At 42.7% G+C, this 16,063-nt stretch overlaps 3 protein-coding genes across 4 annotated transcripts; 2 read left to right on the forward strand and 1 right to left on the reverse strand.

Annotated features, from left to right (window-relative positions):
* Positions 1–327: 327 nt before the first annotated feature.
* On the reverse strand, positions 328–8,588 carry slc26a11 (solute carrier family 26 member 11). The gene is made up of 15 exons (XM_041035149.1): positions 8,471–8,588; positions 7,565–7,801; positions 7,237–7,474; positions 6,647–6,839; positions 6,115–6,200; positions 4,674–4,890; positions 4,303–4,481; positions 3,946–4,018; positions 3,507–3,618; positions 3,255–3,310; positions 2,522–2,662; positions 2,292–2,419; positions 1,938–2,037; positions 1,676–1,809; positions 328–1,565 (listed from the first exon to the last, which is right to left on the reverse strand). The coding sequence occupies exons 3-15, from the start codon at positions 7,438–7,440 to the stop codon at positions 1,458–1,460; spliced, it is 1,731 nt and encodes a 576-aa protein (XP_040891083.1). The 5' UTR covers positions 7,441–7,474; positions 7,565–7,801; positions 8,471–8,588; the 3' UTR covers positions 328–1,457.
* Positions 8,589–8,646: 58 nt separating this feature from the next.
* On the forward strand, positions 8,647–13,782 carry sgsh (N-sulfoglucosamine sulfohydrolase (sulfamidase)). Of its 2 annotated transcripts, XM_041035207.1 has the most exons (9): positions 8,647–8,959; positions 9,291–9,451; positions 9,531–9,636; positions 9,733–10,100; positions 10,221–10,302; positions 10,403–10,606; positions 11,650–11,816; positions 11,937–12,154; positions 13,446–13,782. In XM_041035207.1, exons 1-9 carry the CDS (start codon positions 8,878–8,880, stop codon positions 13,627–13,629), a joined length of 1,572 nt encoding a protein of 523 aa, XP_040891141.1. In that variant the 5' UTR covers positions 8,647–8,877; the 3' UTR covers positions 13,630–13,782. The 2 variants fall into 2 exon arrangements, with proteins under 2 accessions (XP_040891141.1, XP_040891142.1); XM_041035208.1 differs by lacking the exons at positions 11,937–12,154; positions 13,446–13,782 and adding an exon at positions 10,878–10,924 and having other exon boundaries at positions 11,650–11,783.
* Positions 13,783–14,921: 1,139 nt separating this feature from the next.
* npb (neuropeptide B) lies at positions 14,922–15,963 on the forward strand. Its single transcript, XM_041036666.1, has 2 exons — positions 14,922–15,185; positions 15,835–15,963. Exons 1-2 carry the CDS (start codon positions 14,922–14,924, stop codon positions 15,961–15,963), a joined length of 393 nt encoding a protein of 130 aa, XP_040892600.1.
* Positions 15,964–16,063: the final 100 nt, after the last annotated feature.

Genomic DNA, 16,063 nt, shown 5'->3' on the forward strand with positions numbered 1-16,063 from the left:
AATCAACAGTTCCAGAGGTTTCCTAGATTGTCTTGAGTTTTTGCAGCTGCTTTGTTGAGATTACTTCCCCTCAGGAGCATGAACTTGCTCAGTAAATTTTATGACAATCTGACTAATTACGTGTTGATTTACTGTATCTTCTGTTCCAGTGTACAACTGTGCAACTTCACTGTAACAAACATATCTGCATGTAGACAGGCACACACAAACACTGTCATAAATGCTTTTACACACTAGACTGGACCCAAATGCAGAACCCAGGACACCAAGACTTGAAGTAGTTTAACTGTTTATTCACAAACAGGGAATTAGTGAAAGTTTTTAAGAGGACAGGCAGGTTAAGCAGCAGAGTCCAGGAGAGTGAGGAAGTGGAGTCAGAGTGGGGGTCTCCAGAGTTAAGATGTAGAACAGAGTGTGAGGTCAGGGAGATTGGGAACCAGGTAATCCAGGAGTGGGAGGAAAGGTGGCAGATGATCCTGCAGTCAGACAGAGGGAGGAGAGGACGTGATTATCTCTTAGAAAACCTGGGCAAGAGTAATCTCTACTAACAACTCAACAGTTCAACGAGCTTGTCCACGAAACTGCCAGGCGTGCAGTCAGACGAACTGGTGAAGAATGGAGAGCAGGTCTGGTCTAATGTAGTCACAGTGGAGGGTGGAGTGATGGCTAGATTAACAGCAGGTGCGCAGGTCGGTAGATGGGAAGAGAAGTCAGCCCCCGCACTCTGTCCAAAACCAAGACAGGACACAAAGACACGCAGACAAGCTGAATAGACAAACAGGGACAAACCACACACACCAGGGAAGGGAAACACAGGAGACAAGAGGAGAGGGAGAAAGTCTCTGCCTAATCCTGACAAACACACATGTACACATGAAAAAGTAAACTTTTTATTTGCTAAAAATCCTTGTAAAAATGTGGTGATTTGGATTTATAATATAATTTAATCAACCCCCTTGTGATGAGTAAATTAATAAACTGATGAGTACATTTTTATTCTGTAAATTCAGATTTGGTCTCTGGCAGTTCACCTGTCCTCTTCAGCCTTAAAACATGACAGAGGGAATGTTAGTGAAATATGTATTTCAGTAATAGTATTTCTCTCATTACTTCCTCATTCATATAAAATGCAAAATGTCCATCGAAAGCATGTAAAACATTGCAAAACTCAGTATTATACATTTGGTCACATGTTTTTGTGCAAGAGCAATGTAGTGTTGCAATCTGGGAGATCCCACAATCATTTCCAGAGTCAAGTTTGGCAGATGTAAAGTTCCCCCCAGATGTAAAGTTCCTGACAGTCTCTGTACACTTGACTGCCAACAAATGGAGGTAGTTTATTACGTTTTAATGTCATAACAGTTCAATAATCCCAGATCAGAAACATCACTGATCAGTGTTGTTGCTTCATTGCTTCGAACATCTTCCATTCAGACTGTGATTGGACAGTTTCTGTGTCAGTCATCGAGGAGGTTCCCTGACTCCATCTGCAGCGCCGCCTCCACACTGTGTGTGTACCTGAGCTCATTCAGATCAGCTGCTAGGAGAACCTCCAGCACAGAGGGCTAAAGCAGGGTGTGAGAAGAAGAGACAAAACAGAGAGAAGAACTTTATAATTATTTTGTTGTGTTGTTATAAGAACTGAATTCTGGCCCAAAATAAAAGAAAATCATACCTGCAATCTGGAAAAGATCAGTCGCACGTCTTGCTGTTTGAACTGCCTCAGCAAGTCCCTGAGTTCGCTGATCACCGTGTAATCTATGGTGCTGACATGATGGCAGTCCAGGACCACTGACCGCGGAGGAGACACTGGAGGGAGGGGGCAAAAAGGGGGCAAAAACAGGTAAGTGACAGGAAGACTGAAAAACAGGAGGTGGTGAAATAGAACGGAGTTAAGTATTTTCTAAACAAAGACCGATCAGCAAACCAGTCCTTACCCTGCAGAGCCTGGGTGTGTATGAAGTGGGTGAGATACTCTGTGGCAGGAAAACTGAGTCCACTGCTCAACTCCATCACCAGTGCACCGTGATCAGACACCTGCACACAACAGGCACACATTGTTAGTACAAACAGTACCACAAGGGGGAGTAAGAGTATAGGAAAGTAAGTCTTATATGTAAGTCTGGAACTTATATCTAGTGAAAATGCCTCAGTAGTGAATGACTGTTGTGCCTTTACAGGAAACAATGAGCAAAGCAGAATTTGTGTGTGGCCTTTGAAGAGTTTAATGTTTCACAGTTGACGTTTCATGCACTCACTCACACACAGTCCTACACAGAGTATTTCGGTACCTTTATCTGGGGTCTTGCCATGTTGTACAGCAGCAGCGCTCCAGATACAGCTACACCTCCGATGATGCCGTACTGCACCTGCCAGAAACTCAGCAGGAACGTCACAACAAACGGCAGCAGGTCCTGCTCTGTGGGGGACACATGATCACCACAGTTCAATTTAACAAACAGATACGTGTGAGAAGGACTGAAAACTAAAAAAAAACCTAAAAAACTGAGCAAACACCTACTGCGTATCCTCCACATCTTGGCCACGATGTGGTAATCCACCATGGGAGCAACCGCACAGATGATAACAGCGGCCAGAGAAGCTTTGGGGATGTAGTAGAAGGCCGGCATGAGGAACGCCAGGGAAAGCAACACTATCACACCTGCAATAACCCACAGAGGGAAGATGAAAGTTAGAGGAATTTCTCATTTCCAAACTGAGAAACGTACAAATTCAGCAGGAAGTCAGACATCAAGTACGGATAATAGATTGCTTGAAGATCGTTTAAAATCGAAAAATTAATAAATGGACACTGTCTTTGTGTTTTCATTGCTAAGATGAGCCAAAAATAGAGAAATAAGAGACCACAATCAATGTTCTCCTATAACTCCTCAATCATCAATGGGTGGTAAGCATATTTATGGTTGAAGCCCAAAGTTGCAGTTTTATCATTTCTTTAGTTTCTTAAAGGAAGAGAAAGTTGGTGGAGAGAGGGTTGACAGTGAAAAAGGCCAAATTAACATTAATCTTTTATGTCTGCGTACTAAAAAGTAATACATGAATTGCTGATGTTCACATGCTGGTCTGTCTCTGTTTTGTAATCTGTCACATCTGCTAAAGCCATGGGCCCCCGTGGCTTTGGAAAGAGGTGACGGGGAAAGAGGTGGAGATAAAATGTGATATCACAGACCATCACGAGAGGGTGTAAGAGAGTGCAGGCAGATAAAGTGACTGCAGAAAGAGGCAGCACTCACTGGTGACGATCCCTCCAGCTGGAGTGCACACCCCAGTCTGAGAGTTCACCGCTGTCCTGGATGTGAAGAGGAAGCATGACACTGTAAATATTTGACATCTGAGCTTTCTCTCTTACTCTCTTTCTCTTTCTCTCTCTCTCTCTCTCTCTCACACACACACACACACACACACACACACACACACACACACACACACACACACACACACACACACACACACACACACACACACACACACATACACACACAAACCTCCCAAAGCTGCCAGTGACAGGGTAAGCTGACACAAAGGAGCCCATGATGTTCGTCAAACCAATTGCCAGCAGCTCCTGGTTGGCATCGATCCTGTAGTCGTTCTGACTGGCTGAGGACAAACAGGAAGTTAAAATCAGTCAAGAGTCTGATGAAACATTCATTCTTTAGCTGCCTTGACTCTGGTGCTGGTATAATGTGTGGGAAAGGTCTTTTGCAACATGACAGTAAAATGGTAAATTGTTCAATTAGCTAAAATACAAACTCTGACAATGCTAACATGCTGATGTTCAGCAGTTCTAATGTTTTCCATGTAACAGTTGTCGAGACTTGTCACTCAAAACCACAAATTTCATGGTAAACCATCCAATAGTTGTTGAGATATTTCAGTCTGGGCCAAAGTGGTGGACACACTGATAGCATAGCTAAAAACGCTTACCAAAAGCTTTTGCAATAGCAATGCTCTCCAACAAACCCATGATGGGAATCACAGCAAGCCCTCCTCCAAAGCCCTGCACAATCAAAAAATCATAAGGAACAATACTGGTTAGTCAGCGATGGTTCATGAGAACTGGAGAGATTTTGTGAAGTGAAAGTTGTCTATGAAGACTCTCAGTCATGGTATCTCTAAGTATTATATGAGGACAACTGGACTAGTTAGAGGTTTCTTGAAGACGTTTCACCTCACATCCAAAAGGCCTCTTCAGTTCTACCAAAGTGAAAGTTGCAACTCAATAATTCCTGTAAACCGTGCACTGCCTCAGTCCTGTTGCTGGTCCTTCACTTGACTCCTCACCTCTACAATCTCTCCAAAGGAAATGATGGTGCCATTGGCTGTGGTGTCTGAGGTGGGTGGGGGCCTGAATGGTGGGAGCCCCTGGGATGTTTCCCCAGTTATTGTGAACACCTTATGACCATAGGCATCCCAGGAAAATGCTATGAGGGAAGCAGCCACGACCACCAGAGCGTTACGCACTGACCGAGACAGATAAGAAAAAGGACAAACAGGAAATAAAAGGAAAGTTTCAGAAATTAAAAAAAGTGTGGAACAGGTTTCATGTTATCTTTTGTAAAAGTGAAACACTGTCATTCCTGTACGTGCTGGCATAGAAGACAGATGCATAAACATCCACACTGACACACACTCATGATCACAAAGGTACTGACTGGTAGCAACAGCCCACACTAGTTTCCTGGCGAGTCTGGAGTAGGGAGGCGCATCGTCAGAGCCCAGATTTGTCCTCATAAACATTAACATGACCAGCAGGGCGAGACAAAGCAGACCCAGGACCACATCGCCTGTCCTGGCCTCTGGGATCTTGTAGAAGGTGTAGTAAACCTCCAGAAAGAACTGGTGGGGAACACCCTGAAGTCCCAGAATATTCTACGAACAGAAACAACAGGGCTGTTGTCAGCTGTGGATCTGGTCAAATTATGAACTCAGTGGGTGAGTTCTCTCTTTGCTTTTTAGAGAGAGAGTACATACAAATTGAATAAGCACACACAAATCAGTCAAAATGCTCCTTTAAATACATTTGTTACTACAGTAAGCCTGTAACAGCAAAACCTCTGAGTATGTTAAACTGCACAAAGGTGTGTTAGGAAGAAGAAGTATTTCAAATGTTCCACAATCTCACTTTAAATAAAAGAAATGGTTGACACTGATCCACCATTAAACTGGTTCCGTCTTCAAGCTATATCTGCCATCAACATGCTGATCCTAAATCAGAAAATTAGACATGGACTCTCACCATCCTCTGAATCAGACCTGGCTGTTCTGTAGTCTGTGTACTGGTGTAAAATCAAAATGATGATTACTGTCAATTCCATCAATATTTGCAAGTTAAACAAAATCTGAGAATATATACGCATTTGTAAAGCAGGCTGGAAGCAGGGCTTTGGCATTTTTACTTGGGAAAAAAAAGAGTAACAATTAATACATTTTAAAAATAGTTGGCTACTGATTTTCTAGGGATTCTTTAATTTACTAATCCTATTTTTATTAAACGTTTGGTTCTTCTGAATCTGACAAATTTCACAAATTCTGCTAATTGTGACCAAGACACAGTCACTGAGTGGGACATTTTCCATCTAAAAACACTGTTAGCACTCTCTGTTGGGCAAACTGTGTAATGAAGACGTGGTTTTTAAATAACCTCAAACATGTCTTTAGCATTACTGTTGCACATTTTCTCTTTACTTATAGCATTATGAGCTAATATCAGTCATCTGTCCTGGTCAATGTATTGGAAAAGTTCTGAACAATTGTTAAAATCCAGACCCAATAATGCTCATTTCTAATGACTGATGATTATTCCAGAGGTGATTTGTGTGTTCAGTTGCTTTCTTACTGTTTTCGATGTACTATTGTTTTCTTTTAGTTACTTTTTATTGTTGAATGTATGATGAGTAATGAGATAAGACTCTGTCAATAAAACCTCAAATGTGAAACCGGAGTTACTGCTGAGTATTATCATAAGGTACAGGCGCTGATAACTGGTGGATATGTGTGTGTGTGTGTGTGTGTGTGTGTGTGTGTGTGTGTGTGTGTGTGTGTATGTGTGTGTGTGTGTGTGTGTGTGTGTGTATACAGGTGTTTAAATCTCACCTTGACCTGACCAAAGCCAATGGTTACTGCAGCAGCACAAGTGAAGCCTTTTATTACAGGGAAAGAGATAAAGTCCAAGAGGAAACCTGTAGAAGACAAACAAGGCGATGGATGAATTACAGAGTCATGACAATGGAAGACAAATAAAAGCATGCTGCAGACCCACAGATATCACAGAAAATGCTTGTGGTTAAGCACAGGAAGTTATAGATGTGGTGGCAGGAAGTGGGACTCACAGCCTGATATCCTGTGTGCATATCTGCAGTTCAGTCACTAAATCTTGGTCAGTTTATACATGACATTGTTGTCATAACATTTATTTAATATAGAACTGTTCTTGTTTAATACTGTGTGGATTTTGAACTCACCCAAAACGCAGCTCAAACAACAATGTGTCACACTGTGAAGAATATCTTATTTTTATTTTGGGAAAAATTCATCCACTTGGCTCACGAGTTTTGACTGAATTCAGAAAACCACCAAAACTGGTGTCACAAGGTTTCCCACATGACCTCAGCTGCCCTCCCCTCACCTAATCTCAGTAATGCCATTACAGCCTGGATGAGTCCACAGAGGAGACTGAGAAGTATGGCTCGGTGTGGCTGTCCCCCCACCACTGAGAAACACAGGAGGGACATGATGGCTGTGGGACCCAGCGTCACGTCCTTAGAGGTCCCCAGGAGGGTGTAGATGAACCCTCCCATGAAGGCAGAGTAGAGTCCGTACTGTGAAGAGAAATGCTTCTAGATGAAAGGATGAATAAAGGTGTAACTAACAATTAATTCATTAATAAAGTCCCCCTTCACTGAAAAAGTCTTTCTCTGACTTGGATGTTTGAGCTTCACCGTGCAAAATAACGTGTGTGTAGAGTTTGTTTTCACATTCATCTGCTGAAGGGGAAAAGTTTCTCTGTGCTCAGTTTAAACCTCGTTTAAGACGTGTACGTACAAGGAGGATTCATGAGATAACAATTAGTTTGGAAGCCAGTTGTTGCCCACTAGGCAGCTTTACTGGAACAAGATAGTTTTAACAACTTGATGATTAAACTTAAAAAGGCTGAGCTGAATCTAAATGAACACTGAATCCAAAAGATGAACCTTCAAAGATGAGCTGGATCCTTACCTGCACAGGAAGGCCAGCTACCTCGGCGTAAGCCAGTGCCTGCGGTACAGTCGTCAGCCCGACTGTGAGGCCTGCGAGCAGGTCCATCTGAAGCCACTTCAGCTTGTACCTAGGCAACCAGGAAAGGATGGGCAGCCAAGCTTTCAGGGTGCTGCAGGAGCAGCAGCCCCAGGCCGACACTGGTCTCAGCAGAGGCCGGTCCATTGCACCGGAAAAGTTAGAGGTGAGGAAGGAGAATCTGAAAGATGCAGAGACAGTTGTGAGCGTACAAAGACAGGAAGTTTTACATATTCAAACGTGTGCTGATTACAGAATAAAAGCCACTTACACACAGAGAGTAAGTTTTCTCCTCTGCTTTAAATGTCACTCCCTGGCTGTTGGAAAGTGCTGCTTCGTTTCTCTGGATTTGGTTTTGCCTCCTGAGAGTCGTCTTTCTCCGCAGGGGGAATGTTCACAAAAACACAACAAAGATGCGCTTTGTGCGCACGCATGTGTCAGTTTTTCTGAAGAAATACACAGCACATCGAAGGGAGTGGGCGCCATATCTTCAGATGCATGCTGTGATCTGTGTGGTGGCAGAAACAAGCAACACTAAACGTCAACTATGAATTTTGTCAGGTCATATGGACAAAAACCTCCTGCTACACATCTATTCAGCGGTTTGTCTGGTATTTTAATGAAGACAGAAGACAGATACTTCCTGTTTCTCTGTGACGTTTGACCTTAACAAGCGTTGAGATTTTCATAATCATATGATGATCATATGACAGGTAAGTGCTTTGCATACCTGTCTTTGAACAGTGACTGTTTTATAATAGCCAGAACCTTTTCTCCACAGTCACCTATAAGCTATAAAACTTCCCTGACACAAATATTCCCACACATATTCCTCTCTGTTACATGAACTGCCAGTAGCATCTAAAGTTATATTTCATTTATGTCCCACTGGCCTCCAAGGTTATAGTATTACTCTAGAATTGACTGAGCATTCAGCATGTTGAATTGACAAAATGAAAAAACAAGAATAATTTAAACAAAATAGTAAAGATGCGTGACTGGAATAGAACAGATCACGGAATAAAATAAATTAGGATAGTATAGAAAAGATGCAGTTAACATATAATAAAAATCAGCAGAATATAATGCAACACAACATAAAAAATGGAAAAGAACAGGATAGAAAAACGAAGACAACACAGCAGAGTAGAAAACGGAAGACAGTGGACAGCCTTACCCAGTCTGTCTTGGTGTCTTACAGTGTTATTCCTCGCTCAGCCGTGATTTTCTGTCCCAACTCCTCTTCCTCTCACTGAAAACACCTCCACTGATGAGCCGCGAGACACAGGTTCCTGTTTTCTCGGAGTCACGTGACCCTCACCCGTCATGTGACCGCCGGTTGTTTGAGGAAGACGTGAGATGAGTTTCCCCTCCAGCTGTTTTGCCGTCGTTAACACAGCAGGTATCTCTGACTGTCACTTCATGCGTTCATTTTGACGAATGAATTTATCGTATGTTCTGAATGTGAGCGTTTGGACTCACACTTAATGTTTTCCGGGCACAGCCTGAAGATAAGTATCGTCCTAAGCCTTAAAAGAGACGAGATTTTGGGGGTGACGGTGAAGACAGGTCATCATCTTCATCATGCTGCTGGAGTTGTTTTGTCTCATTCTGGCATCTTGTTGCACCGGAGAGGCAAAGAGAAGGAATGTGCTTCTAATAATTGGTGAGTGAAAGTTTACATTTCTGCCCAGTGGTAAAAACGTTGCAGTGGTAAAGACTTTAAAGTTAGGAATTAGAATATAGACACATTGCTGCCAGTTTATTAGGTACAACTACCTAAAACTAATGCAATACACCCTCCTTCACGAGGGTTATAGAATAGAACTGTTGTGTTAGACTGCACTAGTTTAAGCTGGGTGTTCCTAATAAACTGACAACCACCACATAGTTTTGGCAGTGGAGTGTAAAGTCTAAGTACTGTAGGATGGGGTTGATTTGGGTGTAGAAATACCTCACGCACATCATGAAAAGTCCCCGTGTTCTCCGTCCTCCAGCTGATGATGCAGGTTTTGAGACGGAGGTGTATAACAACTCTGTGGTCCACACCCCCCACCTGCGCTCTCTGGCCCAGAGGAGCCTGGTGTTCAACAACGCCTTCACATCTGTCAGTAGCTGCTCCCCCAGCCGTTCCACCATCCTCACTGGCCTGCCACAGGTAAGACACACACACACACACAGATACCTCTCATTTGTCCATGAAGGAGTACTGAGGGGTGTTTGTCCTGTGTTTTCAGCATCAGAACGGCATGTACGGGCTTCATCAGGGCGTCCATCACTTTAACTCATTTGATGGTGTACAAAGTCTGCCGCTGCTCCTCAGGCAGGCCAACGTACACACAGGTAAATAACAGAAACCAGTTTATGTCAAGTCTACACACCCTCTTGCTTTTCTTTAAACCACCTTTTCTCTTTTTTTTACCCTCTCATTTCCTGCAGGTATAATTGGAAAGAAGCACGTCGGTCCAGGATCTGTATACCCTTTTGATTTTGCCTACACAGAGGAGAACAGCTCTGTCCTCCAGGTGGGGAGGAACATCACCCGCATTAAACTCCTGGTCCGCAAATTCTTCCAGACCCATAAAGAGGAAGCCGCTGAGCGAAGGCGAAGGAAAGAAGAGAAGAAAGGACATGGTGATGATGAAGAGAGGCCATTTTTCCTCTATGTTGCCTTCCACGACACCCACCGATGTGGACATTCGCAGCCACAGTATGGAGCTTTCTGTGAGAAGTTTGGAAATGGTGAAATGGGGATGGGAAGAATACCTGACTGGACACCACAGTATTACACACCAGAACAAGTAAAGGTCAGTGATATAAAGATTTTATATAGGTGCATGTAGACTCCCATATATTACTGATTTTAATTTTGATCCATGAATCAAGACATGTGTTAATCTGGTCTGTCCTCATCTTGTGCACTTCAGGTTCCACCTTTTGTGCCGGACACACCTACAGCACGAGCTGACTTGGCTGCACAGTACACCACAGTTAGCAGGCTGGATCAGGGTGTGTAACCACACCTGCACGTACACAAGACAAGTGGATGAATGGAGAGAAGCTGTTCTTGTAAAACACTAAGCTATGATGGTGTAAATTTCCTCTGCAGGCATTGGATTGGTTCTTCAGGAGCTCCGGGATGCCGGTTATGAGAACGACACTCTGGTCATCTACAGCTCAGATAACGGCATCCCCTTCCCCAACGGCAGAACCAACCTCTATCACTCCGGGATAGCAGAACCCATGCTGGTGTCCTCTCCAGAACACAGGGAGCGATGGGGGGACACCAGCCAGGCCTATGTCAGTCTTCTAGGTAAGAAATAGAGGCTGAATGCTGATTTAAAAAAAAAAAAAAAAAAAAACAGAAAAAAGGCCATAAAGACTGTCAGCCACAGCTGTGAGCACACTGTACAGATCAGGTTCCAGTTTAGCTTTTACACGAGTGGCTCCTGAGCTTTTGTCTTGCGACTCCTTATAATTAAGCAATATCAACTTCTGTCTAACTCTTCTTCACAGGTTATTTCCTCAGTGAGTAAGAGATTTTGAGCATTTCAACCAGAGAATGATTTTTTTTTCTCTCTCAGATTCTTTGATTTCAAGGATTTGATTTCTGCTGGCTAACGAAGTAAAGGTATTTCAGAAAAAAAAAGAAAAATTTGGAAATAATATACAAAATTTTTTGTTCCATGAATATTTTTCTGTCTTTCCTTATCTTTCTGTGGCCCCTCAGACTTCTCTTGGGACCCCTCGGGGGCATCCCACCCCTGGTTTAGGAACCTCTGGCCTATAGACATGAACAAACAGGAAGTCGGTGTGTTTATCTGAGGGGCTTCTAACCGCCACAAGAGGGAGACCTAACAATGATGCTTTGCCAACAAATCTCACAGAAAATAAGATAAACTGAAAATGATCCCCTCAGAGGGTAGTAATTAAATATAAATCTGGAAATAAACAATTAAAACAATTGCAACAACACAATAAGAACAAAAACAGTTGTCATAAAAATATCTGGAGAAGATCATTACAACATTAAATGGAGTGTAACATAACTGTGGAAAGTATTTCTTATAACCTGTTGTTACGAACATTGGATGTGTTACAGCAACATAAATATTTGTCACTGTCCTTTGAAAACCATGTATCTCTCAACTTTTTATTCCTTTGTGATGATACATTTTACAAGATGCTTGGTTTTCATTGGACAGATGCTTCTCTGCAAACACTATGAAATATCAGAAACTGTTTATAAGTTCACTTTAAGAATTCCAGCTGAGGTACTAGTTTGTCTTATTTATTTCTTCTACTCTCTGTTCTGTCTTGCCTTTTCTCTTCTTCTGCTTCCTTTTTTTCTGGCAGACATCACTCCCACCATTCTGGACTGGCTCTCTGTCCCCTACCCGTCCTACACCCTCCCCGGAAGCCCTGCCACCCCTGTCCACCTCACCGGTCGCTCCTTACTGCCTGCTCTGGTCACCGAGCCGAGCCACTGGAACACCATCTACGCCAGCCAGTCCCTCCACGAGGTCTGTGAGCATCGCTGCTTTCAAAGAGGATGTCAGCACCACCGACTGTCAGAAAAACAGACTTACATGCAGGACTCAAACACAGGGGCCCTGACTGCTGTGCTGTCATTTTGATTTCAGGTAACCATGTACTACCCAACCCGCTCTGTCCACCAGGGGGCGTACCACCTTCTCCACAACCTACACTACCGCATGCCCTTCCCCATCGACCAGGACCTGTACGTGTCACCCACCTTCCAGGACCTGCTGAACCGCACCAGGCTGAGTCAGCCGACGCACTGGTTCAAAAGCCTGGAGCAGTATTACTACAGAGAGCGCTGGGAGCTGTATGACTCCAGGTCTGTTCCAGCTGCTGTTAACATGTTCACTGTGATGATTCACAGATAAAACAGATAGTAAGCTGGAGGGTCTCTACCTGAATGAGCTGAGATCAAACTCTCAAAAGCAAGGTACTCACAATACTTGGCCGACAACTCGAGATCCACCCATTCAAACCTGCAACAGATAATAGTTTAGTGATTCAGTGACAAGGAAATGCACAAAAACTGCCTTTGTAAAGGGGAAAAGTATAATAAAACAAAAAGAAATATTAATATTTATAAAAGGAAACAAGTGTGATTCTCCAGCTTCAGTAATAGGAACAAAGGCAGGACTGCAGACAGCTGATCTAATGTGTTGATCCTTTGGGTGAATTTTATTTACAATTAATGGACTGATGAAATATAATAGTAGTCCAGTATTTAATATTGTTAACTTATCATTGTCAATTTGATATCTTAAATTATATAGCATGTGACTAAAAATGCCTGAAATTTGAGCTGCCATCATGAGGACACTTAAAAGCCCCCAAACACTAATATATTTGAATTTAAACTACTTTTATTTGCTAGTTTAAATGTCTAATTTCAATTTTAATGCTAAAGCTGAAGAGAGAATTGGAGGATTGTCTTTAATGCTGAAATGAATATTGCTGATTGATAACTGATTAATTGCGTAAGGAAAATGATCAAACACCATGGTTACAGCTTCTAAAATGAGTTTTTGACTGTTGCTTTTTGATCTGGGCGATTGTCCATTTTTATAGACAGAATGACGAACTGCTTAAATAAACAAAGCAGCTATCATATCAATTGATAGTGAAAGTCATTAGTTAAAATCATAAGTTGCACCCCTTGCTCTCCTCCTCTGCTCCACTGTGATCTAATACAGCAAACATCTATGTTAAAGAGCCGAGATGCAATATTAGTCAGATCCATGTGAAGAGCAATCAGGGGTTCTCACTCACACCGTTCACCTCTGTGCTTGTTCAGATTTTATTAGTATTTATTATTATAATTGTATAATATGAATATATTTATTATTGTCACAGCTGTATTTTACTACATTGTCATTCTTATGAGTTTAGAAATCAGCCTCCACAGGAAGAGTTTTAGTTTTTGACAAACACATTAATAAGCACTTACATCTGCTTACAACTACATTATATGTAGACTGTTATAAACCATTCTTTAATGGTGGATCAGTCCCTTTAAATGCTGAATAGATGGGTCAGAGTAAAGTGCTTTGAGTTAACTCTTGGCTACAGCCCGGAGTCTGTTTAAATATTAACAAACGCTTCCACCCACACAGGACAGACCCACTGGAAATGAGGAACCTGGTCTCAGACCCGTCCTACAGCGCCGTGCTGGAGAGCCTGAGGCAGAGTCTGCAGAAGTGGCAGTGGGAGACGGGAGACCCCTGGGTCTGTGGACCAGACTACGTCCTGGAGGACAAACTAGAGCCACATTGCAGACCACTTTACAATGGACTCTGATTGAATCTAATGATACTTTTACTCATCCTGATTGACATGATGTCCACATACATGAACACATTCGTCTTATGAAATAAATGATGTTTATTTGTATTTATATTTTTATATGTCAGTGCTGCTTCTTATGCTCAAAAATAAACAAATTTTAAGTCGCCTTAATTCCTAACATGGTTTCTGGTATAGTATCCTTCGTCTTTATGTTACTGGATAATCTCATCATTCCGGTCAGTGGTCTTTCTTATCTGTGTCTATACATTTAAGGTACCTTTTCTCATCATCCAGACCTCGTGATAACCCTGTTTCATGGAAAGGCAACATGGTTACACAATATTTAACTGTTTTTGTTATTATTTAATTGAACAAATGTAGATGCTTCCCCCTCTGTCTTAATTGCCATCACTGTTGTTCTTCTACTGACCTGCTGATTGCAGAAGTGGTGGAGTTCATGACGCATGACTGGACGAGGTCAGTAAATCAATCAGGAAAAGGCTTTTTATTGATAAAGGCCTGTTTTTCCCTCACAGCTCCACTTTGAAGTGAGACTGATTCGCAATCCCTCCTTGTAGAAAGCTGCTGAAACTTAACACAATTTGGATCAGTCGATTTTTCACTCATGTTTATTGATCTGCTCATCTTTTTTTTTCCTATTCTGTCCATTTTCACTAATGTTGAAATCTTTCATGTGCCATGCACACACACAATTCCGCTTTGTTGTACACTTTTTGTTGAATCCACTGTTGCATGCAGTGTTTTTAGACATTCAGGATACTCTGAATCTAAGAATCAGCTTATAAGGTAATGAGGAAGAACATTTTTTATATGTCACTATGGTTGACAAACCATGTGGACATCTCTGAGCTTTGACCACTTGCGTCAGTCAGGTCCACTGATGTTAATCCATTTCACTTTTACCTCTACAAGCGTCAGAGACTGACTGACATCCCTATACATCTCCAACCCCCTCATACTCTGTGCCACACACACACACACACACACACACACACACACACACACACACACACACACACACACCACCCCTCCCATGTCGCCTCCAAACCATGAAAAACGGATCAATTCGGATTGGTCTTTTTCCTCTCCCGCATAAAGACAGGTCATCATCCGCCCACCTCGGTTTTGATTTGACGAACGTCCTGGGTCACAATAACGTCGCACAGTCAGCCTATATAAGCACCAGAAAGTTTTCCAAACACCCAGCAAAACATAACTGTCCAAGAATAGGGAAGAGAAACGCTGTTTACCTTTGCGTAAAAAGTGCCAAGACGGTTCCAGACATGGAGAAGTCAGTCAGGTTTGCCGTGGTGTGCGTCGGAGTGTCTCTGCTCATCTCCTGCCATCCAGTCGAAGCCTGGTACAAGCAGTCGACCGGGCCCAGTTACTATTCGGTGGGTCGCGCCTCCGGTTTGCTGTCCGGTATCAGGAGGTCGCCGTACGTCCGGAGGTCCGAGTCTGAAGAGACGCTGATGGAGAGCGGGGAGACAGCAGGTAACAACGTGATCCCAGAAACTAACAGGCAGATCTCCATCCTCAAAAGCATGGTAAGTGCAATTAAGACACTAAAAACTTTGTTCTTGTTTCAAGTTTTTTTTCCTCTCTTTTTTTGTGAGGATAAAATGAAGAAGATGTGCGTAAAACGTGCTTTGGATTCAGCACCACAAGAGCTACGTTAATGGCGACGCTTAACTATTGAAACTTTGCATTATTTCAAGCAAAGAAACATTTGAAAGAAATTAGATTTGAATTAGAAACAAACAACTGAGATCCAAATTGGCGAGAAGGTCTCCCGGCTTGTGCGTAAAGGTGCAAACCTGTGAACTCTGCAGGTCAAAGCGCAGAGTGATTCACTAAAGGAATTTTCTGAATTTTAATGCATCGTTAGGCTACCTGTGGAAAACGCCCAAATAAAGGTACTAACTTAGGATTCATCCTTAGGGGATGGTTCCACGCTACTCATATTTTTGCAGCTGATGTTATGACTGTATAAGAAACATCCCCAATAATTTGGCTACGAGTTTTACAAATAAATGAAATGCAAGGGTATAAGGTCGGCGTGAGGATACTTAACAGTCATTGTAATATGTGACACTGGTAAAAAATAAAGTTGAATAAAGCCACAGAAAAATCGTATTGCAGAATTTTACTCTGTAAACTTTAAATTCTCTCATCGCTTCTTCTCACCTCTTTCAGGCCATCTGCGTGAAGGACATCTCTCCAAACCTGAAGAGCTGCGAGCTTCTGCGGGACGGGACGGGTACCTTCCAGTGCAAGGCGGACGTCTTCCTTACCCTGGACTCCCTGGACTGCCTGTCCGCGTGAGTCCCCGGCGAGGACAGTCCTCGTCCTCCACCGAACCCCGGTGGGGGGCGTTTCTCTGGAAAACGAAAAATTAAGGAAAGAAATGAGGGATGGATGAGTG

The sequence above is a fragment of the Toxotes jaculatrix genome, chromosome 4 (genome assembly GCF_017976425.1).
Source record: "Toxotes jaculatrix isolate fToxJac2 chromosome 4, fToxJac2.pri, whole genome shotgun sequence".
NCBI classification, from domain to species: Eukaryota; Metazoa; Chordata; class Actinopteri; family Toxotidae; genus Toxotes; species Toxotes jaculatrix.

What these genes read in the sequence shown, in the direction of transcription:
- slc26a11 (XM_041035149.1), bottom strand. Translation starts at nt 7,440, where the DNA reads ATGGACCGGCCTCTGCTGAGACCAGTGTCGGCCTGGGGCTGCTGCTCC. An exon ending in TAGCTGGCCTTCCTGTGCAG is followed by an intron (nt 6,840 to 7,236) that starts GTAAGGATCCAG and finishes TTCTCTTCACAG; the next exon opens with TACGGACTCTACTCTGCCTT. An exon ending in AATGGCATTACTGAGATTAG is followed by an intron (nt 6,201 to 6,646) that starts GTGAGGGGAGGG and finishes TGTCTTCTACAG; the next exon opens with GTTTCCTCTTGGACTTTATC.
- sgsh (XM_041035207.1), top strand. Translation starts at nt 8,878, where the DNA reads ATGCTGCTGGAGTTGTTTTGTCTCATTCTGGCATCTTGTTGCACCGGA. An exon ending in AGTTAGCAGGCTGGATCAGG is followed by an intron (nt 10,303 to 10,402) that starts GTGTGTAACCAC and finishes TTTCCTCTGCAG; the next exon opens with GCATTGGATTGGTTCTTCAG. An exon ending in GGCCTATGTCAGTCTTCTAG is followed by an intron (nt 10,607 to 11,649) that starts GTAAGAAATAGA and finishes TTTTTCTGGCAG; the next exon opens with ACATCACTCCCACCATTCTG.
- npb (XM_041036666.1), top strand. Translation starts at nt 14,922, where the DNA reads ATGGAGAAGTCAGTCAGGTTTGCCGTGGTGTGCGTCGGAGTGTCTCTG. An exon ending in TCTCCATCCTCAAAAGCATG is followed by an intron (nt 15,186 to 15,834) that starts GTAAGTGCAATT and finishes CACCTCTTTCAG; the next exon opens with GCCATCTGCGTGAAGGACAT.